Here is a 12,695-nt window from a genome sequence, read left to right as displayed (position 1 = left end):
AGATTTTCCAGTTTTAAAGTTATTTTTTAGATTACTTAATAGTACATGACTCAGAATGGGAAGCTATATGAATCCATGTGCAGATAACTCAAACCTAGCCTTTAGCTGAAGCGTCAAAGGTCCCTCTTGCAGAGCCCACTGGGGAAGGGCTGGCTTGCCCTTGGAGAATAGGTTTTGGAGTCACTGGAAGAGGAAAAGTGCAGCTCACAAACTGCTTCTCTAAAATGCCCCCTTTATTCTCTCTCCCCTACCTGCCTAGTCAGTTCCTTCTGTCCATCCTTCAGTGCCCAGAATGAATAATCACCACTTGTGGACCCACAGCCCTTTATGTATATGTTTTAGAATACCCAGTCTAATAGGAAATTGGAAGTATATGTATCCCTTTTCCTTATCACCATGTGAATGCTCTGGAAGCAGGAACTGCTCCATCTTTGTATTCCCAGCAACCTAGAGCACTGTGAGTGATTAATAAGTCTCTGATGGAAAAAAGAAAGCCAAATTACATAATAAATAAATGAAAAAATGAATGAATAAGGGACAAGAAAGCATCACCGTAACTGGAATGGACTCGGTCATCTATGAATCCCAATTATCTGATATCTAGTCACATTTAATCCTATACCATAAATTGATTATGGGGTCTTAAGAGTTTTAGTCTAGAATAGATTAAAATCTTACACCAACCCAGAGATGCATAACTTTCAGAATGGCACTGGAGTGCTCTTTAGGGCAGTGCAGAGTCCTGCAGAAGTGCTGGAAACTTTCCCATGAACACTACACATTTTCTGTGAGGTAGATTTGACCCCTAGCTTAGTCACTCAGCCTTGTGGAAGAAGAGACTACAGTGAGTTGACAGAATACCACACGTGGTTTACAAAACACCATTTACCATTCGGCAAGCGTTAATCTACTGTTGCCAGGCTAAGGATACAACAGTGAACAAGACTGCCCCTACCGTCAGCTCAAAGTTGAGCAAAGGAGCAAAACAGACGGGTAAAAAGATGATTATAACAGAATGTTGTAGGTGCTGTGCTGTGAGTTAACCACAGGCTCCTGGAGGTGTGTGTGCAGCTGGCGGGGTCAAGGGAGTCTTCCTACCAGAAGTGGTTTTCTTGCCTAGGAATAGAAAGAGCTATACTTTCCTAAATTTCTCCCCTCCAGGAGAATTACATTAATAGAGGCTGTTTTTATTCTCTATTAGTATCTTACTTTAATAGCAAAGTATTGCTAGGCACTGCTGTCCTGTTGTTTCTTTCCCAACTCGGCCACTCAGCCAGAAGATCACATACTTGCCTCTATCTGTGCTGTGCCTCTCATGTGTGTTACTTACTGGGATGAATGCCAGGGAGGAAGCTGTATGCCCACTCTCATGATGCCATGTGTCAATTTGCCTAGGGAAGATCAGATCAGTCTTGGAAGCCTGATACTATGATTGTTTTCTTGCCCTAACCATTGCCCAAGCAGAGGAATAGAGCAGGGCATCCCTGGCTATGCACATAGTGAGGGAAAAAAATAAGGCCTCTCTTCTGACTTATCAGTTCTTCATAATTCTTCATGTCTTCATAATGAACATGGCTTTCTGATTTAAAATATTGTTGAGTAGTCCACTTAAAATTTTTCTAGAATTAGAAGGTAAAGTCCCTGCTCTCTGGCTTCTGGAATGCAACTTTATCCCTTAAATTTTAGACTTTTGCCCAAGCTCAGTGTTCTGGCACCTTCTCTGTTTCCTGGTTCCTCGAAGATTGCTGGTAGTACTTCAGGATCACATCTACAAGTTCCCACGAACCTTAGGATGTTTTTTTTTCTCTGAGCCTAGAAACTATAAATTCTTTTAAAACACAGATGCTGGGTTTTTGTTTTTGTTTTTTTTTGGTAACCTCACACGTATTTCCACTGCCTGTGTAACAAGGGTGACCATGTAATTTTTTTCATCCAAACCAGGACATCTGAGAGTGAAAGGGAGCATTAAGTAATAATCTGACCAGGACAAGAGACATAAATCAAGACTGTCCCAGACAAGATGGGATGTATCATCACCCTGTCTAACCAGATCTTATACATTTTTATGTTTGGGTAGCATTCTTAACAGAGATAAAAAAGATTTACTTTCCACCAAGCATCTGTCACCATTATACCACCATCTTAATAACTAAGCCTATTAAAATATTTAACAATACTTGCTATTTTTTTTATTAAGTCTCCACTCATTTTAGGTGTCTCCCTAACGCTATTCTTGTAGGTACATAATTTTTCATTAATGTGCCTTTTGTTTAAACTTTGGGGAAAAATAATAGTAACAGTTAACAACAGTAACAGTAGCAACTAACATTTGTACAGTTACTATGAGCCAGGCTCCATTTAGGCACTTAACATGTATAAAGTTTTAAATCTTCATGACTACCCTGTAAGATGGGTAAGGTACCAATGGGGAGGGGGATGCAAGGAGTGGAACGCTAAGGAAGCCCTGAGTTGTTGGCCCCCATTCTCGCCCAGAGAAGAGGCAGCAATCTGTTATGACAAATAAAATCTAGAGAGGAAAGAAAGGGAACTAACACCTATGCACTAATTCTATGGAGAATTAGTAAGTGACGAGCACTTTATTCCTTTTCATTCCTATTAACTCACTGAGAGGCTGTTTGGTGGAATAAGTACATGAATCTGAGTATTAGAAAACTTGGTTCAAATCCTGTCAAATGCCTACCTCTTAACTTGAACCTTGCCCTTGCCTAATTCCAATCTCTGTTTGCCCGAGAAACCATTTAAATTCCTGCCATTATTCTGTTTCAATACTAGACCATCAGATTATAAAGCCTTCTTGGGTCCCTAATATTCTGAGTCCACTAATCTTATGGTAAGACAGAAAATAACACAATTTTCCCAGATCATTTCTTCAGTGATTCATATCCTCTCTCTTCCAAGTCATGACTTATAATTGGAAAAAGAGATTGAAATATCTTTACCTCCAAATTCTGAAATTTTCAATTCATGACTTCCAAGTCTTAGAGATGTTATCCAGAGTTCTTCTTTTGCTTCATTCATTCCTATGTTAATATACAAAAGTGAGGACTGAGCAAAGGTTTGATACGTCTTAGAAAGCTTTTTAACATTTCAGTACGTATCCCTGAAAACAGCAGAACACACATGCCGTGACCTTATCACTCATCATCAGGGAGTCACTAATAGGGGTGTAGTTTCTTTTCCCCTTCTCATCACTGTACTTTGTGTTATAAAATACTCTAAGAAGCAGGTGATAGGTCCCTGCCCTGTAAGAAGCTTACATTCTAGTTATGGAGGTCACACTAGCACAAATGAAAGAATTTTATACCTATGAAGTTGTAAAACTTTGCAGAATTAGCCCCAAGTGAAAATGGAAGCCGCTGAATTGCAGTTGTCAAGAAATATTCATAGAGAGATGGAAAACTGGACCAGGAAGGTCTTGGACACTAAAAGGCAAAAGTAAATTTCATGACTATTTTCTCAGTGGGTTTTCAATAAATATTTATGGAATGAATAACAGGATAAGAAGAAAGCAGGCATTCAATGTCAAGCAGGGGATCTTACAGCAGAGGCAAGAAAGCACAAATCATTTCTTACATGTGGGAAAGAAAAGCAAATATACCAAGAGTCCAGGCAAATGTGAGATTTATTACTAACTTCTCTGGCAACGAAGGCAAAACGAAGAACTCAGAGGCTTATAACAGTCTTACTTGACACAAAGCAATACATTAATCCCTTTAAACAAAGATTAAATATATACAAAAATATATACATATTAAATACATATACACATACACGTATGAAAACTACCATAGCCTGTATTTTCATCTAACCAGCTTCATCACTTTCCTTTGTTTTCTCTTAGGCACACTAAAACATGAATATTCGTTCGTTTTGAACCCTTTGTACGAGCAATTCCTCTGCCACTTGAAAGCTCACAAACCTGGTCTTCAGTCAGGCAGATTCTTCTTTATAGAGTACTGTTCAAATACCACATGTTCCACAAAGCCTTCCCCTTCTTTTCCAGGCAGAGTCACTCCATTCTCTGTGTCCTCATATTACTTTGCTCTCCTCTTTTAGGTTACTTACCACGTTTTACTGTGATTTACTGGCTTTCAGTATCTGAATTCTTCATTAGCCTGAATGGTTTACATGGGTAGATCCTACAGTTCTAATATTTTTCTATGTATGGCACTGACACTCAACATACAACAGGCATTCAGTTAAACGTTTGCTGAATGAATTTATTGCATGTTTCCTCACATAAGCACCACTCAGCAACATAATAAGCGAATTCTGTAAGCTTTACAGAATTTGTAGAAATTCTCACCATTGGGCTTTTGTGCTGAACCCTGCTAACACCAAGGGTTTTAACAATAAAATGGAAAACACCTTTAGGGGGTTAATTAAAGAAACCTGGTAAACATCTTTTTTAGTGATTAACCATAATAAAAGACAATCTCAAGTACTTGAGAAATATATGGATAACATGTATGTATTCGAGTAATTTCCTCAAATATTTATTAGTCAAGTTTCTCACAGGAGCTGGACAATGGTCCGTTCAAGTCTGGAGTATCTATGCTGCTAAAGTAAAATCTTCATGGTTTGGCTATCCAATGCACAGGTGACAAGACTGACATTGTTTTGGAGGTTAAGAAATTGAATGTAATTTCCTCTGAGGGGACAAAACATTTCTTCTCCTTAGGATACAACTTCTAGACTTGTTCAAGAGCTTAAACAAAACTCAGTTGACTAGTTTTGTAAAATGTAGTATTACAGAAATTGCTTTAGTCTGGAAAAAAACGAAACATAGTTTATTACCAGTTTGTACCTTCACCATAGAAAAAGCTTAAAATCATTCTTGTGGAATGTCTGATTTTCAGTGGCATTGTCAGATGGTTGAGTAGTGAGTCTGAAGAGACAAAGCTGGGGCCAGTATATGGAAGGCTGAACTTTATCAAGTATTCAACAGGATCTGCTGAAAATATTTCAGCAGAAAAATGAAAGACAGTTCTTGTGGCAATGATGTGAGGAATGGCCTAAAGTTGGGGAAGATGAGGTAGGGGATGTGAGGTAATAAACTTTTACTAGAGTGATGGTTATGAATACATTTAAGAAATGAACACAACTAATATTCAATTAACAAGACCCAGTAAGAGGATAAAGAATGGCGAGTCCCTGGCTAAAATGGGAGAAAGCAGCCACGCCTGAGTAAAAGCTTACTATAAGAGACAAAGCCACAAGTAAAACTCTGATCTCCTGATTTCCCATCCAATTCTCTTTCCACTATAGCTGTTGACTGATTTGGAATGTTAAAGCTGGTCTGAAAGACCACAAGCTTCAGCGGGCAACCTGATATGGCGTAACAAATTCAGTTAAATTACTTTGTGGATTTTTTTTTCTTAGACCGTGGTTATAATTCTAGCTTTTGTGCTAACTAGCTTTAATCTTGGGCAAATCATTTGCCTTTGACACCTTTTACATTTTTATATGAATATATTTCTCTTGTTAATATTGCACAGACGTTTTTTCTTGTCTCCCACAATAAATTTATTTGAGGGCAGTAATATGGACTACATGTGGATCTTTTACCATTGATTGTTTACAATACCCAATAAGTGTCTCTGTAAAATGGTGTCAAATTAATGAACATAAATAGTTTAGAACATCTGGTTAGAAACAACATGAAATGTTAATAAAAACACAAACAGAACCTGAACTGTTCACATTAATTTAGGCTAGGGGGAAGCTTCCCTACCTTTTACTAGGCCTCTGACTACTTAAAAAGAGTTTCTAGCATTCATAAGTACCTGATAGCCACCGCCATGTTATACTTTATTATGAGAAGAAAATGTCCCATTTCACAGGAGAACCATTTCCCCGTGCTTTTCTTCATCCTTCCTCCCAAAGATTTCATACGGCAGCAACGAAGGGCAAGGGGGACCCTGAAAATGACTTTTCCGTTTTTAAGTTAACACAAAGAATGACTTGGTTTGGCTTCTGTGACTTTCACTGGAGAAAAATGTTGTACATTTTATGTACAGTTTCTTGTGATTGATAGATAACACCAGTATTCAGTCCTTACTCCTGTGCAAACTACTTTAGGGCACTTACGGGCAGGCAGGCAGCCCACAGAGGAAGGTTTGTGGATTCGCAGAACTCTCCCTATACAGCACTCGGCTTCAGTATAACCTGAAAGTTCTTGCTCCAGGAACTCTGGCCAGCACACCCCTTTTCTGGGGCTTCTTAGGTTACTGGCTCCAGCTTAGGTGGGTAGGAGAGCTAAATCAGCAGAAGAAAAACAAAACTGAGGAAGGAAGAGAGAAGAGGTCATAAGGACAAGGGAGCATAGTCTATGACTGATAAACACTGAGATGACTTTTTTATGTGATTTGTAAAATGTCTTTAGAGGCAATTCCAAAAGAAGAGTTTTCAAAAATACTCTCAGTAATTCTAGCATCACTACAGTAAGTGCATGGCCTCCCAAGGGTACCATTTTAAAGGATAATCATTTGATTCTATGAGTTATGATTGTTTTAAAAAATATTAAAGTTTATTTTAAAATTCAATATAAAAAGCACTGCTTAAGTGATGGCTATGACTCACGAATGTAAGGAAATTTGTAGGATGTGTGGGTGGGATGGAAACACTATTAACTTTATAGTCTAAGGACCAAATTCAGCACTACGTACTTCTGCAGTGGCCACCATTAAAAACTTCGAGGCTGCTGGCCATTTGGTGAGGAAACAAGATTTTTAAGAAAAGTGCAAATGAATGGCATGTGTAATTTCAAAGCAAGCCTGCCTTACAGAATATATGGGTGTTTGGGTGAAGCAGAGTGAATAGCCCATCTCAATTTTAATATACAGAAGCAACACAGTATGAGAGTAACAGAAGTTTTTGTAGTTCAACAGACCTAGTTTACATCCTGGCTTCACCCTTTTATAGATGAATAACCCTCTGCAAATTATTTACCTTCTCTGAGACCCAGTTCCTTACCTGTAAAATGCCTAGTGAAGTGCCTGGCAAACAGAAAATACTCCATAAATATCAGTTCCTCTATAAGGGTTTTTTTTTTGTTTTTTTTTTTTTCAAACTAAGGGTCAAAAAACCCTTTGGTAGATTATGAAATCAATTTAGTAGGTTACAACTAGAATATTTAAAAAACTGAATAAAAAACATCAGAGTACACTGCACATATGGCAAGTATTGTTCCATAATGCACATGCTGAGTTTTGATATAAATGCAGTTTTTACTGTAGATTACAACTAAAAAGTTTCAGTCTCTGCTCTACAGAGAAATTCTCAAATTATTACATTAAAAAGGCTTTAGGAGTGCTGCCTTTATCCAAATGAGACCCTGTAAATTTTAAGAACCTAAAGTGTTCCTTACCTTCTAACTTGTTGCAGTAAATATAAGACATGAATCACAGAGAAGATAAATTTAATCTGATACTGTAGGGCATTAAATTCAACTTTAAGATTGGTTTCTGTGTTATATTGACTAATTTATACTTCTAAACACTTTATAGTTTATAGGTATATCATTTATGGTTGATTAAGCACATCTAGAATTTCTACAAAAAGTTGGCTATTAGGTTCTGTTATGGGGAAATTTGATACAATTTCTAAATAATTTTAAATTATAAAACTTTAAAAAAGGATTGTAACTTGCCTAAGCATGAAGACTGTTAGAGTAATATTCAAATCCTGATGAGTAGTAAAAATCAAAGGCCTAGGGCTTCCCTGGTGGCGCAGTGGTTGAGAGTCCGCCTGCCGATGCAGGTGACACGGGTTCATGCCCCGGTCCAGGAAGATCCCACATGCTGCGGAGCGGCTGGGCCCGTGAGCCATGGCCGCTGAGCCTGCGCGTCCGGAGCCTGCGCTCCGCAACGGGAGAGGCCACAACAGTGAGAGGCCTCAAAAAAAAAGAAAAAAAAGAAAAAAGAAAAAAATCAAAGGCCTATATGAGCACATACAGTGATGTCCCACACTGGCTCACTAAAAAGGAGAGCTCCCAAAACAAACTGTGAGGGTCAATAACAAGCCTCTTTTCTCCTTCATGTCTTGAGGTAAAACCAGCCTGACAGTATAATGAGTCCCTAGTGCTGTTAAGATGGTAAGCTAGCCAATTTTAGGTTGGCGGAATAAGAATTTTAGGTTGGCTGAAGGGCAGAATACTAGAAATTGCAGAATTCAATGATACAGCTGAATCTTGATATAACTGTATCTTAAATTTATAATTTCAGCTGACCAGGCCAGACTGGCTATTATTAGAACCCATGGAACTGAAGTTTAGGAGTCTTGTTTTAAATTAGCGCCCTGGGCAATTCTGATCCTCATTCTGGTTTGAAGGCCCTGTGTTAAAGGGACAGCAAGGATCAGAAAATATAAAAAGAAGGAGTCCAAAAGTATTTATCCCAACCTTACAGGTTGGCATAAATATCACATATCAAATACTGGATCAGAATCTGACACTTACTCAAAGTACTTCCTTCCTGGTATTATATTAAAGATATGAGTCAGGAGGTAGCAATACTTGATGTTTTCCAGTTATTTAAGAACAATGAGAAATGGTGTGTTGCCTCATTGGAATTCACTGGTGAGAAGCAAAAAGTAAGAAAAAGAAAGGTCTCTTTAGATATAGAAGTAAAAGGTAGCAATCAATAAAAGTTATTAAGAGTAAACTCAGCAAGAGAGAAGTGATAAACCATTCAACTACTTGATGAATCCATTTGGCTCCTAAGAGGAGAGTTCACCACCTTCTGTGGTGTAGGTGCCCTTTCCTCTGTCCTCAGAAAATAAAGAATAAGGCAAAAGGTGGTTCCTTCCTATTTCAAATCAGTTGAGTGTACAGGATGAGGCTGCCTATATAATCTTAAGTTCTTTTTTTCTAAATTTAAAACTTTTCTGCTATTTGAGATAGACAGTGGGTTGGGCTGAGCCATGCTTGCTGTCAATGTCAAGTGTTGAGATTAGCACCACAAATCCTCCACCAGGACTGAGTCTTGGCATCAGGCTTTGTCCATCATCAACCTTGAATGTGAGAAAAGGCAAGCATGAATGCCATTCTTGGGAAGAAACAGCAGCTGTGCAAAATGAAGGAATCACAGGAGATAGCAAAGCCTGGGGAAAAGGATGGTAACAACAGAAGTGAGGTAGAAAGCTAGTTCTTAGCTCCTCCAAGTGCCAGCTTAAGAGACTTAGGGTCAAACACTCCCTGCAAGGCAAGTACATGAGCCCCCTGAAATTGTAAGATGCCCCAATAAATGATCTGGTGTTCCCCCCTTGCTTATTTTTTAGCTCAAAGTCTAACAGCGTTGGAAGTATTTGGAAATCGACACCTCTCTTTCTCTCACTTTCTTTTTTACCTAGAGGTTACAGTAGAGGATGAACAAAGATGGCAGCCAATACCAAAAAAAAAACCCCCAAAACAACAACAAAACTAAACATTTGTTATAAAGCAGAAACTGACACATCATTGTAAACCAATTATACTCTAATAAAGATGTAAAAAAAAAAAAAAAAAAACCAAAACAGATTATGAGAGAAGTCTGCATTACACATGGGTAGAATTCACCCCGTAAGTCAAAGAACTTTTCAAAATTACAAGGGAGGGAAGGCAGAGGGGACTAGATATTTGAGGTGTGAAGAGACAGGCTGACAGAGCAAGCTTAGTGCCTGGCTTTATAAGTCTACCACTTGAGACTCTGTGTTATTTACAGAGAGGCAGAAGAAAGAGTTCAGAGAAGCAGCCAGGGTCATAAATTAAGATATCTGAAAGAGAAGTTGGGCCTCTCTATTTCCTTACACTATTTGTTTCCTTCACTTGAAAATATTCTTAGACCAAATTGCAATAGGGCTCACCAAATGGACTCCGTTATGCAGTTTACTCATGCACCTTGCTAGATCCTGATTTCCCTATTTGATATGAAAAGCTGCTGAACTTCCATTCTTTTCTCTGCTAAAATGCCTAAAAAATCTGTATTTAGGAGATAAAGAAGCATATTACAATATGCTTAGCCTTGGAGTCTCCAAGTCAGGGTCATGGAAGAAACTATTCTGAAAACTATCCTTCCGGAACCCAACATGTTCACACATCACAAGTCATTATCAAAGTTATGGTTGGGTTTTCACATTTCCAGGTAAAAAATCTGCTCCCTGGCAGTCCTTAAACTTTACCTGACAAACACTGTACACCCTCAGTCCAGGCTCCTCAATCTCTAACATCCCCATTAACATCCCAGCAAACAACAAAATATATCCACTTATCACAGTTCAATCCCACTTGAGCATCTATAGCCACTATTTTGATATAATCATGTTCCAAAAGCTGACTGAGTGTCCAACAGCAGCAAAGGATAGACATGTTGGTGCCAGTAATACTGAAGTTTGGTTTTTAACTGCATTTTTTGTCAGTTTGGCTGGGAAGATTTGGACAGCTGGAAGTGAGCTTCTCCATCATTTTCTGTTTCTTTCTTTGTAACAATTTTCCACCTGTGAAGCCCAACACCCCACCACCAAGTGCAGCTGCAATTCCTGCCACTTTGAAGCCTGCAAGGAGGCCAATCGGACCCCCCACCACTCCTCCGATGAGTGCACCTGCCACAGGAAGAGCTGCCAGCTTGTATTTTGCAGCCTGTAAAAAAAAAAAAAAATTCAATTTAGAAATTGAGTTGAGAATATCTCCCTGTGGTGATGTGCATTTTCCTCTCATTACTCCTGGCAATGCCTCTTTAACTCGTGGTACATAATTAACCTTAGAGATTGTTCTGGGGTCATAGATATTGTTCTAGGGTCAGGGGAGGGGAGAAAATATTCCACAGGTACTACAATTGCTCCAGATCTCAGAACTTAGAGAAATGAGCTACAAAGAGTAGACTGCTATAAATTGATTTTACTTGCAAAACAATCAATCCACTATCTAGCTGGCTTATTTAAACAGTTTCAGCAGCCACAGATACTCCCAAAGCTTTTAAATTGCAGAGATTATTTCGTGCAAATACCTGGGGTTAAAAGCAACATTCTATGGGAAACAAATGGACCCACTCCATGTGTGCTGTCACGTCCTTACAATTTTGCCCCTATTGGATTCTGGAAACCCTCTCTATGCCTCTCCCTGAACTTCTTGTAACACCAAATGCCTTAAAGTAGGGCTTCAGTTTATTCTCTCTTTGAAAAAATTTCTCTCCCAAAAGAATGAATCTTAGAGTGGAATATTACAAGAGCCATTGATTTCTCGCACTACCTATGTGTCATTTCTTCTTTATTTTCTTAATTGCTGGTTCCCTCAACATTAAAGAGAGCAGATCAATTGGGTTAATACTAGGGATTCCTGAGAGCCAGAGTACCATTGATTTGTCAGCGGGAGCAGAATCTTACCTTCCCCAAGTTTTTGGTTCCCTCTTCAACATTCACAGCAGCACTGTTGACGTGGTCTTCAATGCTGTCAATCTTCTCCTGCTGAGACTAGATGCAAAGGAATTATGAGTGAGCGTTCCTGCTGGGGAGCAGCAGTCAGCCAATACACACTATTTTAATTCCTGTAATCAGAGCCCTGGGTACTGCAGCCATGCAGTCTTAATAGCAGTTCATTAACAGCATCTGATAAACGATGTCGAAAGTACAAATTCACTCATATGAAAAAAAGAGGGTGACTTAATTAAGAAGAGGGTGGCACCTTTATAGGAAAAAGCATCTCACACTAAAATTCAATCAAACATACAAACATACTATTCTCCAAATGAATCTACTTTCCGGGAGGAAAACTATCTAGACAAGCATTTACATGTCATGTTGCATTTTACAGAAAAAATCCAAAAACAAAATCAAACCAAAAAGCCTTTCTAACTTACCTTCTTTGAAGATTCAGTTTAAAACAGGCAGATTTCCTTAGGAGTTAAATGCCCTTGATCCAATAAACACAAATTATTATATTTAGGAATAAGAATATAATATGGCTTGATCTGCCATGAAATTGTTCCACCTGTGATATGCACTAGGGAGTAGTGAATTTACTGTCCCATGTTTTACACCTGTACACTTTAATACATTTTAAAATTGTGACAAGTTACAATGTTTCAGATCCAACATATTAATAAAGCATTCTACATAAAAAGGCAACACCTGTGCTAACACAACAGAAACTCATGGAATCTCTGGGTAGAAGGAATGTTTAGGTCATTGAGTGCAATTTTCCCCTCAGCTGTGTGAAGCCTCACTACACTTCTGACAAGTGGCTACTGAATCTCTGCTCAAACACCTCCAGTGACAGGAACTCACTACTTACAGGAACACACTTTTATTTATTTTTTATTTATTAAAACAAAATTTTTAAAATTTTATTTATTTATTTTTGGCTGTGTTGGGTCTTTGCTGCTGCGTGCGGGCTTTCTCTAGTTGCGGTGAGCAGGGGCTACTCTTTGTTGCGGTGCGAGGGCTTCTCATCGCAGTGGCTTTTCTTGTTGTGGAGCATGGGCTCTAGGCACACGGGCTTCAGTAGTTGTGGCATACAGGCTCAGTAGTTGTGGCTCACAGGCTCTAGAGCACAGGCTCAGTAGCTGTGGTGCATGGGCTTAGTTGCTCCGTGGCATATGGGATCTTCCCAGACCAGGGCTTGAACATGTGTCCCCTGCATTGGCAGGTGGATTCTTAACCACTGAGCCACAGGGAAGTCCCACACTCCCATTTTTAAATCA

The 12,695-nt window shown here is 38.9% G+C and overlaps 1 protein-coding gene across 6 annotated transcripts in view; it reads right to left on the bottom strand.

Moving 5' to 3' along the window:
- Positions 1-3,625: 3,625 nt before the first annotated feature.
- STX17 (syntaxin 17) overlaps positions 3,626-12,695 on the bottom strand; it is a 91,032-nt gene continuing 81,962 nt past the window's right edge. For 4 of the 6 annotated variants that reach the window (XM_059071025.2, XM_059071021.2, XM_059071026.2 and 1 more), the window contains 2 exons: positions 11,380-11,466; positions 8,891-10,636 (listed from right to left, as the gene is read on the bottom strand). In XM_059071025.2, the coding sequence (XP_058927008.1) occupies positions 10,397-10,636; positions 11,380-11,466 (327 nt within the window). In that variant the 3' untranslated portion in view covers positions 8,891-10,396. Of the gene's footprint in view, positions 6,305-8,479; positions 8,597-8,890; positions 10,637-11,379; positions 11,467-12,695 lie in introns of those variants that run through there. The other 2 variants (XM_067039780.1, XM_067039779.1) reach the window with 1 other exon arrangement.

Source organism: Kogia breviceps, chromosome 8, assembly GCF_026419965.1.
Source record: "Kogia breviceps isolate mKogBre1 chromosome 8, mKogBre1 haplotype 1, whole genome shotgun sequence".
Classification (NCBI taxonomy): Eukaryota; Metazoa; Chordata; class Mammalia; order Artiodactyla; family Physeteridae; genus Kogia; species Kogia breviceps.
Note: the sequence above shows the minus strand (reverse complement) of the source record. Positions and strands in the feature narration are given on the sequence as shown.